This window comes from Pristis pectinata, chromosome 14 (assembly GCF_009764475.1).
Source record: "Pristis pectinata isolate sPriPec2 chromosome 14, sPriPec2.1.pri, whole genome shotgun sequence".
Classification (NCBI taxonomy): Eukaryota; Metazoa; Chordata; class Chondrichthyes; order Rhinopristiformes; family Pristidae; genus Pristis; species Pristis pectinata.
The window spans coordinates 16,105,232-16,126,634 of record NC_067418.1 but is presented as its reverse complement, the minus strand read 5'-3'; the positions used below and the strand labels follow the sequence as shown (position 1 = coordinate 16,126,634).

The window sequence follows — 21,403 nt, the reverse complement described above, 5'->3', positions numbered from 1 at the left end:
AAAGTGCCACCCCAGAGAAAATCATTAAAAACCCTATTTTAATATAGCAGATTAGGTTCTGTGATGTCCATAAAGCTGATAGCTATTTACAGTCATTTCTGGAAGCCATTGTGGCTTTCCTGTCAGGCTTATCTAGAAGTTTATATCAAGAAGACAGGCTTATCGAGGAGTTATATCAACACAACCTCCTCTTCAACATCATTTTATGAAGTTGCTTGAGCAGTTTTAAATGTCAGGACAGCTCACGTCATGAACATATATCTTCCAGGAGGTTTTTTATAAATGGTTAGCGAGAAAGGCAGGAAAGAATTTTCAAGGAGAAATATCATTGCTGATGGTTTCTGAAAGCCTTTTAGAGAATCCTAATTACATTAGGTTTACTACCTTTAGCGTCCCATTTTTCTTCATTCAGGTGAGCGAGGATGTGGGCACCAAACTGAAGATGAGAATTTGTAGGATTGTGCCAGGTAATTTGTATGGAGTAAGGCCGCATAAAGAGCGTGGCGATAATGACCAGAAAAATTATTTTGGCTGTTGGTAATGAAAACCAATGAGCAAACTTACCTGGAAGAATTCCACAGCTTTTCCTTGTTCTGTGGTCATGGGATTTTTTTTGTGCCTAACTGAAAAGCAGAAGGAACCCGGGTTAATGCTGCATCTGTAAGACAGCAACTCTTAGAAATCTAGTACTGGAGTTTAGCTTAGATTTTCTGCTCCAGTCTCTGGGATGTAACTGGAGTCCACAACCTTTTGAGTCAGAGGCTGGAGACTGCTAAACTGCTACTGACACTATGGTATAACTATAACTAAAACTTAGTTCTCAATATTGATTTATTTCTGTTAGTTACTGATTGGTTTGATATTCTCATTATTTTATAACTGAATTATTTCATCTGCAAGCTTTAAAATTATTATTTGTGATTTGGGCATCGTTCCCATGGCCAGAATTGTCCATCCCTAGTTAGTCTTGAGAAAGCACTGGTAAGCCATCTTGCTGAACCACTGCAGTCCTTCTGGTTGAAGATAACCCCAAAATGTTGTAGGGTAGGGAGTTCCAGAATGAAGGAACACCAATATATTTCCAAAGCATGATAGTACAGTATGTTGACTTGGAGGAGAACTGGCAGGTGGCAAAGTTGCAGTGTTTGAGCTGGTTTTGTTCTTCTTGTTAAAATTTGCAGGTTTGGGAGATGCTGCTGCCATAGCACTGATAAGTAACTGCAGTGCATTTTCCAGAAGACGCGTACCATACCACAATGGAATAGCAGTGGAGGAATGAATGTTAAGGGTGGTGATCATAATGCAATCATGTGATTGCTTTGATGGTATTGGGCTTCCTGAAAGCTTTTTGGAGCTGCATTCATCTGGACAACTGGAGAGTATTCCTTCACAATCCTAACATGTTGAATAGCTTTGGAATCCCAGGCAATAAGTCACTCGCTGCAGGATATCCAACATTTGACCTGCTCCAGTAACCGCAGCATTTACGTGGCTGGTTCACAAGTTCCTGGTCAATGGCGAGCCACTGATGTTCAGTGTGGTAATGCCAATATCAGGGTAAGTGTTTGGAGTTTTGATAAAAGAACTGGTGAAACTGTGAATGATAAGTATAAATAAGGGACTGTACTATCAAAAGAGCAATGATCCAAAGTTAAATTGAGTGTGGTTTGTTTAGAATTTGCCCTGGGCGTATGCCAGAAAAAAGATGAAACAACTAATACATGGAGACTTGAACAATATAACAGTCTCTGACTGTCAAGAAAGTGTTTTACTGGTGCCATTTAACTGATGTATTCAACAATACGGTTTAAGTATTTTAAGGGATAAATTCAATTAACTGTGCTCTCAATTGTGTGTCACTCCTGTCAGGTAGGTGGGTGAAGGAACCAGTGAAGGTGGGAGATCAAGACAGTGAAACACTGTTCATTATCATGCATTTTCAAGGTTCTTACACTGTTTTAAACCAAATTGAATGATGCATAGTTACAAGGTAGTTAGTAACTGAAGATACAGAACTTGACATGAAGATCTCAACTACCTCCTCATGTTTTTTTTCTCGTATTTTCTTCTGAGACTGAAGGAGACCATTCAGCTCATCAACTCTACGCTGGATCTCTGAGCAATCCTCCTCGCTCACCTATTTCATTGAAAGTTGTGCCTCCATTGAACCCATTCTCTCACTCCGATTCTCCTACCACTCACGTATACTCAGGGTAATTTGTAGTGGCCAATTAACCTACCAACCAGCACATTTCTGCTATGTGGGAGGAAAACTGGAGCACCCAGGAGGAACTCACACAGTCACAGGAGAACATGCAAACTCTGCTTAGACAGCACCAGAGGTCTGGATCCAACCTAGGTGGCTGGTAGGTGTGAGGTAGTAGCTCCACATGCTGTGACACTATGCCTTTGACAATATATGGGCACACTTGTTTCTAAATAAGTGATGAACTTCTTTTACTATAGAGGCATTATCCTGAAAACTGAGGTTCTTCATAAACATCTTGTGTTATGTATTATGCAATTTGCTGCTTGGATCCGTTTAAGTTTTCCTCCTGATTCTAGAGACACGTTTAAAATCCAAAATTACCAGTCAAGTAGTTAAAACCAAAGGTGTTCTTTTAAACATTTTCATCAGATATCGGATTGGGACTTTAAGACGCAATCGGAGGGAAAATGGTCTTTTTGCAAGAAAATCTTAAACAAGATATCTTAGATGATTCAGATTCATTTACCTGGGGTATAATTACATTATGCATAGTTTTAACATTTTACCACTGTATTTGACTTACCCTTAATAATAGAATGTAATTAAACTAATGTTTAGTCTTCAAACAAGTGTATTACGATATGTCCTTTACAAATTAGTGGATGGATGACAGAAATGAAAATATAGAGGCAAAATTAATAATGAGTAAATTCCAAATGGAAATAAAAGAAATATGAACTTGATATTGACCACATGATGTTATTCTCAGAGTATGCTTATTAAATTCTAGCTTTGTCAAGGTTAAGATTTATGATAATATGAAACATAAGGAGTTCTCTGGAAATTAGATAGGAATACCAAGCCAAAACTCCCATGATTAATCCATGCCTATCACAAACTGTGTAACTCAGGCACAGTTTTCATTGCAATTGTTGTGTTATAAATGTGTTTTAAGTGTGCAGTGCTACCTTTAAGCTCCAAACATAAGTCTGCCAGTCATTAATGTCACAATGCTGTGTACCTACGGCCCATTCCAGCCCCTAAAGCGCACTGTCCGCAGGGTCACACCACTTCTACATCTGCAGGAAAGGGATCATTTCCCCTACTTTTCAGATTTGACTCAGTACTTGATGATAAAGAGAGATGCAGGGGCCAGGGAAGCCCAGCAACCTGCTCAGAGGGGAAAGACAAGTGGCAGGCAAAACACATGCTAATCAGGAATCACTTCCCTGGCAACGTGTTGAAAAGATTCCATGACCCTTAAGGATATGTTGTCAAGTCAATTCGAGTTTACTATCATATGCCCAACTATGTGTGTGCACATGTGCAATGAAAATTATACTTGCAACAGCATTACAGGCACATAGCATGACAGCACAACACTCAGAAGAAAAACATAAATTATACAAGATTATACAAGAATTGTACAAGATAAAACACAATTAGAACCAAAAAATAAACGAACCATTGTAGTTCAAGGTACATGCTCTGACACATTCTGCTCTGTGCTGCTTAACATTCCTTATGCAGCACTCTAACCTCAATTCTCACACACAGACACTCATCCCATCATGGTCATCATTGCTCCAGCTGCCCTTTTGCACTCCTTATTGCATCCATGATACTGGCAACCGAACACACACACCCACACACACACACACACACACACACACACACACACATTACAACACAAATTCTCTCTCTCTCTCTCCCTCACCCCCCCCAACATACACTCTCTCTCTCTCTCTCTCTCTTTCTCACACACACGCACTCTCTCTCACACACTCTCTCCCTCACACTCTCATACCCCTCACCTTCGACCTTCGCCTATTCCTTAAGACACTACCGGATAAAGCTTTTGGCCATACGTCTTAATATCTCTTTCTTTAGGTTAGTGTCAGACTTCATTCAATTGTGTTCTGGTGAAGAAGCAAAGGAAATTTTACAACATTCAAGATACTTTAGAAATGAAAGGTGCTCTTGTTATATATTCTACTGTAAATTCTCTTTCTGTAAGAGAATGTATGGGCAAGACTTGTGAATAGAAAAACCAGCCAACAGCAAAGGAAATAAAAGGTTCTTTCAGAGAAAATTATAAACATCTCTTTAAACATCTCAGCTGCATGCAGTGACACTTTTCCCTGTAGATTTCAGGAGTGTCACATGCAGCAGCGCACATTTGAGCCTTTGGAGCTAAATCTGTCATTTCCCTCATGGTGAGGGAAAAATAGTTTATGTGCAAGTCTTCAACAATCAATCACATGAGGGCTGAAAGTCCAAGGTAAATCCAAGGCTATTAATTATTTATTCATGAAATATATCACCATTTGACACACCATCACGATGTTTCAGAAAGGGTTCTTTTTTAGCTCAGAGTCCTTGAAATGTAGTTTTCTTTCATAACTGGGTAAATCTATTCTGCACCCTTTTTTGACCCTCCCATTCAGGATGATTCCTTTCATGCTGAACATCCAATTGATCTCCTCCCAATTTGATGGAAGTGAAGACACAAACCCAGTACTAGGAATGCGCAAACCCCAGTATCTGTATGGGTTGATTTGTCCCTGTGACCCCTAAACATCACCTCCCTCCTCCCCAACTCAAAGCTGGATGTTCCTACATTTCTAGATAAAAATTTCTTGTAAATTTGTTGAAACTTGAAATAATATACAGTAAATCCTGATGCTCTACAAGGGACAGAGATGTGGACTTCCTACAGATAACAAAAAAAACATGCCACATTCAAATGATTGAACACCTAAAAGGAAACAATATGAGCTAACAAACTACTTCCACTAAAGACTACAAGCAGTGGTGTGTTTTGAAATCACAGTGTAAACAAAGACCATTCTTCATTAGAGCAGTGTACCAAAGTGGTCTGGAAACTGATCACGGTATGTATACTGACAATGATTGGTTCCTCAGTGTGTACATGTACTGTATATAGATAAATCTGTTAGAATAAATTTGTGATGGGGCCCAGGGCTGACCTTGTGAGTACATGGATACAAATCAACTGATAATGAGGGCCAATTGTATATTAAAGGAAGAGGCAATGTAGTTTTTAGTTTACTATAATGAAAAATCATCATCCTGATAAAGTAACCCTTATCCTCTCCTCACTAAAGTTCCTGAATTATTTTCTGAAACTTATTAGAGTTTTCTGTACAACACTGTTCATTTTTTCTTTCACTAACTTAGGCTCTTGCTCATTATAAATGATATTACTTTAATACAGCCAATTAAATGCTTTTGAGTATGATATTACTTGCCAAATACTTTGTTCATAGACTTAAAAAAACATGGTTATTAAAAACAACCAGAAATCTTAGACCGTCCAGATCTCACCAAAACATCCCAAATGTATGACATGTTTTCATTGAGATAGACTATTGTGAAGGAGTTTGTTAATGTAAAGGCAGATAATCCAAGAGCATAAGGGACTCAAATACAGGTGGCCACAAGACTTCTGCTGAAGTCTTCAGCTGAGACCAGGGTCTTCTATGTCTCAGCACTGGGCTTGACTTGAAGAGGCATAAGGTCGCATCAAAGCTCTCTCTAATCAATTCAATCCTTTTTTGTGGCTTCTACAGAATCAGAAGGGGAATCATGAGAGGGTAGGAGATTTGTCAAAAGGCAGGTCTAATGCTGGCTCTGCTGCTTCATGTATCTGCCACCCAGGGGGAGCAGCACTCATCAAGAGTTCCAGTGAAGTCTAGCTACCCTCACTAGGGATAGCCACATTCAGCCTCCTTTCTGAATTGTCCATATTTCTCATTGATTTCAGGCGTGTTCACTGAGGTGATTACTCTTGTTATATTGATTTAATTAACTTCTCAAACTGTCTGAAAGTTCAAAGGCATGTTTAGCAAGGTATCAGTGGATGTATAACAATTTAATCATTTGTATCTGCCTCTTTCCTTGACTGACCTTGGCATCAGCCAAATAACTGCGACAAATAAATATAACATAACCTCAACAATAAAACCCTGTACCATATAGACTATGAAAATATTCTTTGTATAGAACTTGCTTTGAGACGTGAACCTTACACAAAACAAGGTGCCAATATAATGGGCTCCACACCACTACGTAATCCCAAAGTGGATTCTACTTATTCCGAATTTGAATGGATTTACTGCAATGGAGACCACAGAGGTGCTCATATTTGTAAACTAACATTTTGTAAGTTGATCTGAAATTGATGCAAAGAATTACATTATTTTTTGATGTCAAGTTATTAGCGAAGTAATTTGACCAGGAAACAAGAAAATAAAATGAAATGTGAAGTGAGAAAAAAGCTATAGTCCCCGGCGAAAAATGTAAACTTTATTCTGAAATGTAATCTGTTCAAGTAATAACAACAGATGAACCTTCCACAGAGATAAAACCCTTTAAAACTTCTCTCTGTGACTCCTGAAGTCAATCAAATACTCTATGATGCCAATATAACACTGTAATTTACAGAATTCAACCTGACAAAGATGATGGGGATGAATTTCCTTTGGGGTACTCCTGATCTTCTGCCATAGTTTAGGAAACCCTTATGAAACAATCTAAAATTCCACTTTGATATTTCTGCGGTCAATGTGGGAATAGAACCATTGTATTATGAATATTTGTTTATAATATGTATTTATCCCGCAGTCTCACTTTCAGCCTATTATTCACTCATATTCTTTTTAATGCATTAAAGCAGAGCTATGCCTGGAATATAAGTAGGGTACTAAAGCCTTCAGGATTGAATTTCTCTAATTGCTGTATGTTTGGTACCTGGTTGCAAGACCTGATGAAACTACAAGACCATTAAAAACATTTGCACTAGTCCTCCAGAGTTTCATGAATCTTCCACCAACGTTACTCTGGATGATCTTCTGACAAAGGGTCCCAAAGCTGAAACATTACTTGGTTTTTCTTTCCACAGATGCTGCCTGACTTGCTGAGTGTTTCAAGCATTTTGTGTTTCTATTTCAGATTTCCAGCATCAGCAGTTTTTTTAAAATTTTCATTTACTCCAGACAATCTAAGGAGCCCCCATAGAAATTTAATGGATCTATTCTTTGGCAATCTATTCTGCATTTCTGTCATTTGAGAAAATGTCACTCATCGGATGTCTCCATAAACGTTTGCTTGTCACTATGAAATAAAAACAGAAAGTGCCCAAAATGCTTAGCAGGGTCTTCAACCTGAAAGATTCATTCTGTCTCTCTTTCTACATGTACTGTGTGACCTGCTGAGTGTTTCCCCATCTTCTATTTTTATTTCAGATTTACAACATCTGCAGTTTTTGATTTTCTGCATGTACCCTATAGCTGTATAATCATTAACCTTTCTTTTTGTTACATTTTCCCTTCTCTTTCTTCCCTCCTGAAGGTGTTAAATTTGTTTGGAACTTGCCCAGCTAATTGTTCTTCACTTATAAGTGTGACAGTGAAAGTCATTAACAAATGTGAGATGTGCCAAATGGGAAATGGTCTTTGGATGTGGATTAAAAATTGGTTGAGGGGTTTAGATTTAAGGGAACATACACAGACTGGTGAGATGCACCAAGGGTTTCACAGACCTAATAAGTTATGCAGTACACAGCAAATTGTGCATGGAGCAAGACAGTTTATATGAATGGGAAAACTGTGGAAAAGAGGAATTCAATAGACAGAGGTCTGAAGTCATCCACTTTTGATCCAAGGAAAACAAATCAGAATATGTCTTTCAAAGTGAAGATCTAGTCATTGGGAGGATTAATGTGATTTTGATGTCCAGGTATGAAGACCACTGATGGATGGGTGCAAATGATTCTAATAGACTTTATCTCAAGGGATTTGTAATAAAAGGATTTAAAACAGAAAATACTGGAAATACTCAGTAGATCAGGCATCATCTCTGTAAAGATTAACAGCGTTAATGTTTTGATGAAAAATCATCAATCTGAAATGGTAACTCACTTTCTCTCCCCACTGATACAGCTTTGTCCTGCTGAGTATCTCCAGTATTTTGTGTTTTTACTTCAGATTTCCAGTCTTCAATCCATGTTAGAATCATAGATGATAGTACAGTACAGCACAATACAGACCCTTCAGCCCACCATGTTGTGTTGACCTTTAAATCTCACCTAAAGACTATCTAACCCCTTCCTCCCACATATCCCTCTATTTTAAATTCCTCTGTATGCCTATCTAGCAATCTCTTCAATTTGACCAATGTACCTGCCTCCACCACCACCCCAGGCAGTGCATTCCATGCCCCAACCACTCTCTGGGTAAAAAACCTCCCTCTGATATCTCCCTTGAACTTCCCACCCATTACTTTAAAGCCATGCCCTCTTGTATTGAGCATTGGTGCCCTGGGAAAGAGGCGCTGGCTGTCTACTCTATCTATTCCTGTTAATATTTTGTATACCTCTATCATGTCTCCTCTTATCCTCCTTCTTTCCAAAGAGTAAAGCCCTAGCTCCCTTAGTATCTCCTCATAATCCATACTCTCTAAACCAGGCAGCATCCTGGTAAATCTTCTCTGCACCCTTTCCAATGCTTCCACATCCTTCCTATAATGAGGCAACCAGAACTGGACACAGTACTCCAAGTGTTGTCTAACCAGAGTTTTGTAGAGCTGCATCATCACCTCGCGGCTCTTAAACTCGATCCCATGACTTATGAATGCTAACATCCCATAAGCTTTCTTAACTACATTATCCACCTGAGGAAACTTTCAGGGATCTGTGGATATGAACCCCCAGATCCCTCTGTTCCCCCACACTACCCAGAATCCTGCTCTTAACTTCATACTCCACCTTGGAGTTTGTCCTTCCAAAGTGTAACACCTCACACTTCTCCGGATTGAACTCCATCTGCCACTTCTCAGCCCAGCTCTGCATCCTATCAATGTCCCTCTTCAATCTTTGACAGTCCTCCATACTATCCACAACACCACCAACATTTGTGTCCACTGCAAACTTGCCAACCCACCCTTCTACCCCCTCATCCGAGTCATTAATAAAAATCACGACAAATAGAGGTCCCAGAACCGATCCTTGTGGGACACAGCTAGCCACAGCCCTCCAATCTGAATGCATTCCCTCCACCACAACCCTCTGCTTCTCCCAACACTGGGAGTTTACATCTGTGTGCAAGCTTTTTATGTAGCTTCTTATCAAATGCCTTTTGGAAATTCATCTACAGGTTCCTCTTTATTAACTCTGCTTATGATATCCCAGAAGAAGTTTAACACATTTAATAGTGAAGATTAATGCAATCAAACCAAATCAGCATTGTTTTATGAAAGGAAAATTATGTTTAATAAATGTGTTAAGGTTCTTCAAGGATATAACAAGAAGAGTTGTGCAGTGGTTAGCGTAACGGCATTACAGCGCCAGTGACCTGGGTTCAATTCAGGCCGCTGTCTATAAAGAGTTTGTACGTTCTCCCTGTGACTGCGTGGGTTTCCTCTGGGTGCTCTGGTTTCCTCCCACATTCCAAAGACGTACGGGTTAGGAAGTTGTAGGCATGCTATGTTGGCGCCGGAAGAGTGGCGACACTTGCGGGCTGCCCCCAGAACACTCTACGCAAAAGATGCATTTCACTGTGTCTTTCAATGTACATGTGACTAATGAAGATATCTTGCTTCATCTTATCTAATTTGCTATTTGTTCCCTGATTACAGCAAGTATAACTCGTCTTGAGTATGGAGACCAAAACTATGTACAAACTGAAAAGTCAAGTAGTGTAGTGGATAAGTTACTAGACAAGTAATCCAGAGTTCTGGACTAATAATCCAGAGAAATGAGTTCAAATCTCACAATGAGATGGTGGAGATTTTCACATAGTTAACAAAATAAATCTGGAATAAAAATGTAGTGTCAGGAATGATAAAGCAATCAATATTCCTTCTTCCTTTCTGCTTATATCTGACTCCAGACACCCTAGTAACAAGACTGACTCTTAACTGTTCTGTGAAATGGAGCAAGATATTTAATTTAAAGACAATTAAAAAAACCAAACCATCACTATTCCAAATTTAAAAGAGGAAAACAATAACTTTGGCATTTGGTCAGCGGAGATGTAACTCACTGAGTGCAGGAAACTACCTGTTGTGCAATTAGTCACTTTGTAGTAAACCAAGTTCAAGAATATGCCAGGCCATCTGTTTGAATTCAGGAATGACTGCCAAGTTCCAAAATTTAATAATATGCCCATTCTGTGCTGTTTAACAGACTGGCTAAATATTGTGCATTGCTTATACTAGAAATGTTTTAAAATATAGAAATCAAAATTGAAAGATCAATTTACTTAAATCTTCAAAAATAATTGTATTGTAATAACACCTGATTTATTGGCAATCCTACTGGATATTCTTAATAGGAATAGGCCCAATGGATGCTGCTGGTTCCTTCCCAGCAATAATGTCCCTTTAAACAAGGTTATTTGCACAAACAAGGGACATGCAGCTTCTGAAGGTTACTGAGGTGATTTTTAATAATCTTCCCCAAGGGCATCTGTTTTTTTTTGGCGCCAATCACTGAGTTCATGCTGCAACAAACACATCATCACAAGCTTTCTAAAAGAACAACAGTGAGCTTTAGCAGAGCTGTACATTCTTCATGGCTTTTGAACAGTCTGCTGCTTTTAGCAATCATGTAAAGAAGGGGGACTAGATTGATGGAAAGTAAAACAACTGGGGCAACTATAACCTCATCTCACCACCTGCCTACCCAAGTCAGAATCAACCACAATACTGGTTAAACACCCAACTATTTCCATGTCTTGTTGAAATCACTGGAGAGCAATATGAAAGGCGTGTAAAACTGCACCCAATCTAATGCACCCATCCAATAAGTTAGGTTGTCTGGACTGACAGAAAAAGACAAAGCAGCATCAGATAGAAATCTACAATGTTCTGACTCAATTATTTTGTTTTTGGAAACCTAAGGAGGCTTTTATCAATTACTTTCACTGAAATGATATTCTACAGAAAAAAAGTAATAAACCTAAGTACAGACACACAATGACAGAATGGAAACAATAAAAACAAAGCACGGTGAAAATGAGACCAGATTTCTGTTCAGGAAATTGAAGCAGTAATGACATTATGTGCAAATTGGAATAAAATTAATGCAACAGCTTTCAAAGGCTGATTCAGTGCTCAATATTAGATTTTTTGTTCAGAGGGGAAGGAAGGCTGCTTTTGTCCCTAGGCTTACAGATATAAATCCTTGGAGCTTTAGCTGAGAGCTCTGGGGCACTGCTCATTTTCCACTGTATGCTTTGCTCTAGGTTCAGAGGCTGCATGTCTAATCTAGTGATCAGATTTCTGGAATGAAGGGAGTGTAAAGCTTTAAATGAATTCACTGCACATCTTGGCCAGTACAGGGAAACAAAGAAAATTCAGTCATTGTCCTAGTACACAAGAAAAAATAGCAATAAATTGTGAAAGTCACTCTTCTATCTGATGTTGTGAACTGCTGAGTTTTAAGTATTATAAAAAAAAATCAGCTCCATGGTATCCAGTGTTTTAGTGGAATAGGTGCTGAAATGAATCTAATAAGGCAAACAATGTGCACACACATGGGTTGCACATGGCTGTTGCTATACTGGTGAAGTATTTAACAGGTTCACCTATATTACCCCCAAGGTATCAGCCAATCATGACATCAAGCACCATACAACTTGGTTTAAAGTTAACTTTGCAAAATTAGAGCTCAGTGCTCCAACTACCCTTTCTCATTATTTCACATAGCTGAACATACATCAGCAGCAGGATCCCCCAAACAGTGCTATCGAAGGGGGTCATCAAACACCCACAGACTATATGCAGCTTGATTTCTACTGCTGGTTGTAACAATTCTACAAGTCTTTTGTGTTTCTTTAAAATCACCAGGATTGCTGCAGCTGGTGCTAAGTGACTTCAGAACTTCTGCACAAGCCATTGCTCATTGATGTGGCTGCATGAGCTGGCATCCTCCCTGGAGTGCACCATGACTGGGAGAAGGACCAGAGGGCAGACTGAGCAAACGAGTTGATAGAAGAGGGCTTTTAGCAGGATGCTGTATCTGCCATGGGTGTTCAGTGAGCAATTCTTCCAACTGAACCTCAGTGAGAAACACTGTGAGCTCTGAACACTAGCAAAAACATCCCCACTGATACATGTTACCTGCTCCAGCTATAACTGCAATCTTGACACAGGGAAAGGACTCCATTGTCAATGGCTATCCAGGTCACTGTAGCCATGAACCTTTAAGCAGCAGGATTCAACCAGCCTGGAGCTGGAGATATTTTCAAAGCTTCCCATTGTAGAAAGAAGATCCCTGTTACTCTTGACTCAATAGAAGCTGAACACCCTTCGTCCTCTTTTGCCAGAGAGCACAGATGCGGTGAGCATGCTGATTCCAAAAGATTGCAGTCTTCATTATGGAAAGGGGCCTTTTGCTGCAGCCAGGTGTTGCATTTCAGCTTGGGAAAATTTCACAACCATGAAAAGTTCTAACTCCATAATTCCCAGCTGGAATGTAGCAATGCACAAGGCAACAACCTGGCCAATATCCTAGACACTGCCAGTCATCATCACGCCTTCACTCTTCAGCATTCTGCTGTGCCATTTGTATTTAAGCCAAAAAAATGTGGCTGCTGGGCAATAAACGTCATCCACTGATGACATGGCTCTTGACTCAAATCATTCATCCATGGAAAATACAGATGTGGCAAATACCAAGCTGCCACATAAAATGACATAAAACAGGCCATGGGAGTGCTGAAGTAACAAGTCTGCTGCCTGGATTATTGTGGGGAAGCCCTGCAGTGAATATTAGTGGACATAATGATTCCTGGTGATCTGATGGTATGTCAAACAACTTCCCCCTCTTTAGGGCTCAACTCATGAGACAGCCATACAGTGAGCAGCTATAAAACAGGAGGAAGAGTGGGAGGAGTAGGAGGAGGAGAATGAAGAGGAAGGGAGGAGACAATAGAGAGAGCTCCTTTCTGACTGAGTCATTCAGGAACTCCAGTGAGAAACAAATTAACACAGCCCTAATTCTCTATTTGCCAGTGGTTCCCTCTTTCCCCTTTCCTCTGTTACGGACCACCATAGTGTCTGCTTGGCCCCAATGCAAAAGCAACAGTCAACAAAAATAAACATTAACACCAAGTTTATAAATCAAACGATGCCCTAGTGCATATAATCAAAATTGTATATTGCTCTAGTGACTGTCCTCCATGTGTGTTTGCCCGTTCTGTCACACCCATGCAGAGTTATTTCAGAATAACTGGTGGAAGGCTGCTGCTGTACTTGGAGAATGGTCTTGAGCAGCTCTGCCACCCTCTCAGCATGAGAGGTTGGCTGGACTCATTGACTAGCAGACAGCGGTATGGGCATGGTTGGAATGACATCTCAAGAAAGGCAACAGATATTTGTGTTCCCTGAAATCGCTGCCATTCCCCTGTGGCAGCACCTCAATAATTCAAGTAATCTGTTGGAAGTCAAATTTCTGGACTGCAAGTCCTTTTGAACGCATGCATCAGCCATAATTGCAACATAGCAGCAAGTCGACTTTGTATGACTAAAGTATGAGCTTATCTGCTTTTCTGTAATGGAAGCTGTGACATTAATCATCAGGGTAGTTTTAGTCTAGTATTATAATGGAGTTGGCCACCACTTCCATGCGAGGAATAATGGGATCCTCTGCTATATTGAGGTGGACTCCTTCAGGCTCTTTGATTCACCAAATAGGTTTTCTGGGTGGCTTGCCTTCGCATCGAGTATTTCATCGTGAGTGCCCATCACTATTTTCTATAGGCTTCCCCAGTCATGTCCATATCTGATCTGCATTAGAACACATTGCAATCTTGTCTTTTGGGGAGCTAGCACTCTGATATTGCCTCTGGCTTGATTCAAGCCACCTGTGTCCAGTGATTGGCCAGATCTCTCCACTCAGTGTCAGTTTCTGAGCTGGTGGCTGAGATGGGTAAGCAAATGGACAGCACAGTTAGCGCTGGATTCATGCAGCTATTGGGTATCCCAAAGTTGGACAACTGTCTGGATGGGATCAACTAGTATGGGTTAATTGCATATTACAATCAGCAAACCCTATTTCAGGGACGATGCAGTTCAGCTCCCATACATCTAATGGCAATAGAGGCTAGTCAGCAAAACTTAAATGACAAAATGTTGTGCTACAGGCAAGCACAATATAAGGTCACTTTGAGAATCTACTTTTCCTATTGGTTCTCCCTCGGCTGACCTTTTGATTAATTAACTCCCTCTCATATTTAATCATTAACCTGGAATTTGCTTGACAGGAGCACATGTCATGTTAGTTCATGGCGTAGGACACAGTCACCCTCATAAACTACGTAACTTAATTTACAGAATGACTCATTTCCAAAGTTGTTTTCATTCTGAAGTTGTGTGTAAGGAGATGCACAGTATTGTTCACAAAGTCACTGAAATCTTGGTTGCTCTGTCACTTAACTCCATGTGAGGTCTTTCCCCATCTCACCAATAACTTCAAATAAAAGGTCTGTTGATTATAGATTTAAAATTGACAATTGACTTCAAATCAATTGTCCTTTGCAGAAGAGAATTCCACAAACTTCTGACACATTCTTAGTCAGTAGAAATATTTCCTGACCACTCCTGGATGTGAAACTCTATTTTTTAGATTATATTCCTTCTCTTAGGCTTCTCAACACAGTAGGATAATTTGTTTGGGAGAGAGGACACATGTTCTATGTTCTATAATTTATTATGCAGACTATTGATGCTGCTTGACTATTTTGACAGAATTTTGAAAGTAGAAGATTTTGAATTCCATTAGATCTCCTTGGTGAATAGTCTTTAGTTTAGGATCTAATTCTAATGAGGTAATCACTGAATCTCACTTAAACACTCTGATGGGATAAAGTGTTTGCTTCATTCAGATTCACACAACAAAATCCACCAGTTCTGATGAAGGGTCTTCCTCCTGAAACATGAACAGTTTCTCTTTTCACAGATGCTGCCTGACCTGCTGAGTGTATCCAGCATTTTCTGCTTTACTTTCAGATTTCCAGCAACCACGGTTTTATTTTAAATCCACCAGTTGTTCAGTTTACATACACATGTCACTTACCTTTCTGGAGGGCTGGTAGGAGGGAAATCGGGAACTGTTTTTGCTTAATAAGATCCCATTCTCTGTAGTTCTGGGAGGGACGATGCTCATAAAGGGAGGCTGGTTCTTTAGGATACCTGACACACAGAGACGTGCCACCTCCTTCAAAGCCTTCAGCTGGGATTCCTGAGACAATGAAGATCACACACTGATTAGATCCCATCAAACCATTCAATCAGAATCTTTTGAACTTGGATGAAAGATCAGGGCACAGAAGAGGAAGCTGCAAACAGAAAAGACAGTTCAAGTTTAACCCTATTTAATTATTTGTTAATTTGATTGCATTTTTATATACAATAACTCTTGTGCTCTATTGCTTAGTTTTCATAACTTAAATTGAACAGTTAGCAAATGTTCAGAATCAAAGAAAACAACTTTGAATGAACAGGTGGATGTTACAGCCTGTGACTACTAAAATAGTGGCAGCAAATTTCAGCACAGTGAGTGAAAATGGTAAGAAATCTGGTGCAGAATCCTTTTCCTCTTGGATATTATCTGTTACTGGCATCAATAAAGTAGTTCTCATGTAGAATTTGCACAATTAACTGCCAACTGCTTCATCATGATGTTCTTTTTGAAGTGTGTCTGCTGGATGTAAGGTCAGATGTAGACAAATTCACCTTTGGTCACCTCTGTGGAATGTGTAATATAAAGGCAGCTGCAAAGTCACACTGCACCAAGGCAGTGGGTTCCATTGACATCAGGGCATCTGAATTTCAGAAGTGAGAAACAACTGAGGATCAGTTTCTCCTCCAGTTGTGCTGTGATTGGAAATAAGGAACTGTTAGACAAAATATTGTGACCTTTAATGAAAACTATTGGACTAGATGAGCTGGAAATAAAATTCCTGCAGGGCTGGACTGTCCTGGACCCAGGCTTCTGCCCAGGCTCACCTTCCTCTCACACTTGTTTCAGAAGCTGAAGGCTGAAAGGCCTGATCCAGAGAGGCATTGCATGAGACAGAATAGGCTCCAAGCAGTGAGTAGGCCTCAGGGAGCAATCCTGAACTCCAGCCTTTAAACTGTGTTAAATGATTCTGATAATCAGAGATATGTAAAAATTATTCAAATAGATTGAAATAATATTATAAAAGCTCAATAGTACATTAAAAACACATTGAATCTTCAACAAATAATGAGAAACAGCAAAATAAAATAAGTGAAGCATTTATAATTTTCTCCAGAAAAAAAATGGGGTCACCATTCCCGTGGCAACACTCCCAGGAAGTAGCTGAGGGCCAGATGTGAAGTGTATTCAACTCATGTCTTCAGTAATTCACTGCTTCAACTCTGGGCTCAGTAGCAAGTTCAGCGGGAGTGCAGACAGTTGGATGTGATGGCAATGACCTTCAGGATGTCTCAGACTTCCACATCAGGCTTTGGAAACATTGGTCAGCATGATTCAACTCTTGTAAAATGCTTCTCAAATATCATACAATATAATAATTGAGAAAGTTGAATGAAATTTTGGCAACAGAAGATATAATTATCTCTTAAAGCTGTTAAAAGAAAGGAGGGAATGAAAATGGTATCAGGTCTGACATGTTAATAGTTCTATGTCTAATTAGCTATTTCTCTCCTGGTTTTCTTTCTTTGTGATGTATACATCCTTCCCCAGATTTTCTCCCCCTGCCTCATTGGAGCCAGAAACACAGTCAGGTGCAGAATCTTTTAATTTCTCCCTGGTAGCCGATTCAACAAAGTAGGTAGTCACATGTAAATTATGTAACAATGAAGTGAAATACAGAAAATGCTGGAAACACTCAGCAGATCCAGCAGTATCAGTGGAAAAAGAAACAGAGTTCATGCCTTTGACCTGAAAAGTTAACCCTATTTCGCTTTCCACAGATGCTGCCTGATCTGCTGAGTGTTTCCAACATTTTCTGTTTTTATGTCAGATTTCCAGCATCTGCAATTTTATGATTTTCATTGACAATGTAGTGAGCTGACTTCTGCCATGTGTTTTGCATTTGCTCATACTATATGTTGGACACCATGGGCACCTCTTAGATGTTGGCATATAGCCTTCAAAGATCTATGGAGAGGCCTCAGCACTTAAACCAAAGAGGTGACTGCTCAAATATTTTTAAAAGTATAACCCTTGATTGGAAGGAGATATGTTTCTGCAAAATCTAGGAGACAGCTACCTTGTACTTCCTCCTGCAGAATCTCTTTTTTCTTGCCATAGCAGATCTCCAACCCCAGTGTGATGTATTCCCTCAGTGATAGATAGGGAGCTCACCGCTAGTGTTTAGATATGCCTGGGCCACCAGGTTGATCACATCTTGTGTGGGACCATATCCATGGTTCCTACCTCACTTTCAGGAGCTCCAGTCAAAAAGCTTAGACATTGTGACAAGAAGATGGACTCAGTGGGCCAAATGGTCTCCTTACATACTGTAACAATTCTACGAAGGTGTGGTAGCTGTGGTACTCCCAGACCACTATCAGTGCCACTTCTAATTACTCACCTCTAGATCCTAAGAATCAATTTTGAGTTTTATTATTGCTCCCAGTGGGGCTGTAACATGGCCTTTATTTAGTGTCTGTTTGGTGTTTATTTGGGCCTACATCATAGCTGAACTTGGATTTCTCCCCAGTTTGAGAGAAGTCAATATCTACCAACTTCACCTGCTGATTTCATTTCCATAACTCATTTCCTATATATTGCAGTTGCAATTTTGCCATTATGGTCTCTGTTCACATTATGTTTCATAGACAGAAGAAAAACATTATGGAGATTAACTTCTCTTAAAGGAAGAATTTTTCGAACCTTTGAGAATAGTTCCTTTTTCCCAACCTACCACCTTAAACATTTATTCCCTTCATTGCCATTGCACAGTGAGTGCAGTGTATTCCATCTGCAAGAAGCAGTGCAGCAATTTGCCCAGGCTTCCTTGATAGTACCTCCACATCTAAAACTTCTTCCACTTAAAAGGACAAAGGCATGGGCCTGTAATATCTTCAGTGTTCTTTCTATTATTCTTTAGCCTGATTTGAAAATGTTCGAGCTGTGTCAAAAAATATCTTATCTAAAACTTATTGATATCTTCACCACATGGTCTGAAACTGCAGTGGTTGAAGATGGTGGCTCAGCCTCAAGGGCAATTGGAGTGGGAAACAAATACTGGCCTTGCCAGCAAAGTCACAAAGTCATGATGAATTCTAAATGTTTAAAATATGGGAATTGTTCAGGAATTGCTTGCGAAATATCAAACAAAATATCAAAAATGCACTGAATTTGGCTTGCATTGAACAACAAGGTATTGGTATATTTATTAAACACACACTTGCATACATTTTCACAGTAGGAAAATACAATGTCCGTTTGTGAAACAGAAACAAATAATAAATTAAGGAGAGTTTATTGGATTTACCGTAAATAACAAAACGATAGTGTGGAAAATAATGAAACTTAAAATAAATACATTTCTGAAAACTGATGGTTTCCACCCAGTGACTTAAAAAAGCATAGTTTAGAAAATCTCAGAAATACTGGTCATAATCTTTCAAAGACTTTTTAATTCAGGAGTTGTTGGACTGGACAATGCCATTGTTAGTTTAGAAGAGTGGAAGACAAGATTCCATAGCTGCAGGCATATGGGTTTAAGATCAGTTGTAAAAATCCTTCTTGAATATATAAAAATGAAGATATTTTCCCACTGGTGTGGATATTAAGAAATTAGAGGTAGGTCTTTCAAGGCTAAAATCAGGAAGCAGAAATGCTTGTAGAAGCCTGGACCTCTCTCTCAAAAAAAACCATGGATCTTAGTATTCTTCAATAAATGATATTAAAATATCTGGATAAAAGGAATGAAAAGAGAATTGAAATATAGAAAATCCACATGTAATTTTGTAACACAACAGATGGTCTGAAAAATCTAATCCTGTTTCTCAAGTTGCTCTGCTTTGGAAGAGCAAAAATTTCCTCCTACTCAATCTTGGCATTGACTTTGAACAATGCTATAGTATCTATTCCCTGTTCACTTAATCTTTTTCATTTTTTGGCAACCAGATGAAATTGAACTAAAAACTTGGTGCCATATTTGGCCCCAAGATGAGGATCCAACCATATGTTTACATCATTAGTAAGACCACTCTTTCAAACTTTTGTAACATTCCAAGACTCCAACCCGCCTCAGCACCCATGTAAGTCTTTGTTACTCTTCAGCTCAACTCTTCCAATACACTTCTGACTGCCCTCCCAGATTCTACTCTCCTTAAACTTAAGCTTATCCAAAACTCAATTGCCCATACTCTTGCTTGCACAAGTCTCATTCATTTATCATCTCCTGTACTCACTCACCTAAATTTTCTCCCACTTAAACAATGAGTTACTGCTCTTTGATTTTAACACATGCCCCAGCCTTGACCTGCCCTATTTCTGTCACATTGACTAGCCTATCTGAGATATCCACTCTTTTGATTCTGACACCTTTAATTTCCTGATTTAATTGCTTATGGCGGCCATAAATTCTGATGTTCCCTGCTTAAACATCCCTGCATCTCCATTTCTATTATTGTTTAAAAGATACTATTTTAGAGTCTACCATTTTTGCCAAGCCTTAATATCTCCTTATGTGGCTCAGTGCCAAATTCTATTTGACAACACCCCTGTGCAGTGCCTTGAGCTGTCTTACAATACAAAATAAATAACAACAAAAACTCTGGTTTCCTCCCACATTCCAAAGACATACAGGTTAGGGAGTTGTGGGCATGCTATGTTGGCGCCGGAAGCGTGGCGACACTTGCGGGCTGCCCCCCAGAACACCACGCAAAAAATGCATTTCACTGTGTGTCTCGATGTACATGTGACTAATAAAGATCTTATCTTATTTCTTGCTGTTATGTTACTTTACTTTGTTTCAAAGCTGGTGGCAAGAATCACTAACCATATTATAACAAGAGTGATACCTTGGTCATTAGATTATCCAAAAGATATGACCTGATTATCTGCCAAAACATTGGCCAGTTAGAAGCAACTGTGAAAAGGTTGCTAGTCTTCAGGTCATGACTGGCTGATATATCACTATTTTTTTATATAGCTTTAATCAGTTAATGTTGTTTTTCTATTCTTTTAATACATGTAAATGTGATTATTTTTGCCATGCCCTCGGAATATGGAACACAACAAAAATGCCCTCCTTGCACAGGAAATTTGCATTGTGGTTTCCTGCAAGATGGTTAAACAAATACTTGCTGATCCAATGACACTGCTATTTATTGAATCATTATGAACTTTCGGTGAAAAACAAATATATAAAGCCATTGTAATTAACATTGCCTGATGCTGCAAATCAATGTTTATCACTAAGAATGTGGATTCTGTTTCTTTTTATGTGTTGCAGAGCACAGGATAAATCTGTAGAAGTCAGAAGTTCTTAATGCATGTTCTGTAAAAAGCAAAATGCATAGGGTTTTGTTTAGATTACTCCACTTTAGAATTTAGAAAATGGTCTCTAAGTTTGTCCACGGTGAGAAAAGGCTGCAGTCTGCTTGTCTTACATTAGCAGACCAGCAGTCTGTGTATTTCCAGGCCAATATATGGATGGTCCTGGGAAGGTTCAAATGCTGAATCATTGTGAGCTCACTAACGTTACCACTATTGTAGCACTTAAGAAACTAGTTCCTATGACCTGGTTCTATATACTGCCCCAGAGCCCTTTACTTGGTTAACAAAAATCTGACCAAACTTGATTTAAAATTAGCAATTGAAAGCATGCTTCTTTTGCTTTTGAAATCTTGAGAAACCTTGCTTGAATTTTTTAGGTTATGTTTTCCAGTTCCTAGATTCCTCAACCAGCAGAAATGGTTTCACTCTATCTAATCTATTGATTCCCCTGAACATCTTAATGAATTTACTTTTAATTTTCTAAATATCATTGAATACTACTACCCTTGTATATGTTGGCCTTAGATGAACTGTAGGCAAATGTCCGAGCAAATCATCATGATTTATTTGCTTTTGGTTACCTTTAATATGTTCCCTATGGCATTTTAAAGATTGTAGCTGATTAATAGCTTTAAATATCACAATATCTGCAGCCATGCCAAGTG

At 39.2% G+C, this 21,403-nt stretch overlaps 1 protein-coding gene across 4 annotated transcripts in view; it reads right to left on the bottom strand.

Annotated features, from left to right (window-relative positions):
• luzp2 (leucine zipper protein 2) overlaps nt 1-21,403 on the bottom strand; it is a 242,263-nt gene that overhangs the window by 26,648 nt on the left and 194,212 nt on the right. For 3 of the 4 annotated variants that reach the window (XM_052028976.1, XM_052028975.1, XM_052028977.1), the window contains one exon: nt 15,309-15,473. In XM_052028976.1, the coding sequence (XP_051884936.1) occupies nt 15,309-15,473 (165 nt within the window). Of the gene's footprint in view, nt 1-4,055; nt 4,129-15,308; nt 15,474-21,403 lie in introns of all 4 variants that reach the window. The other variant, XR_007957404.1, reaches the window with a different exon arrangement.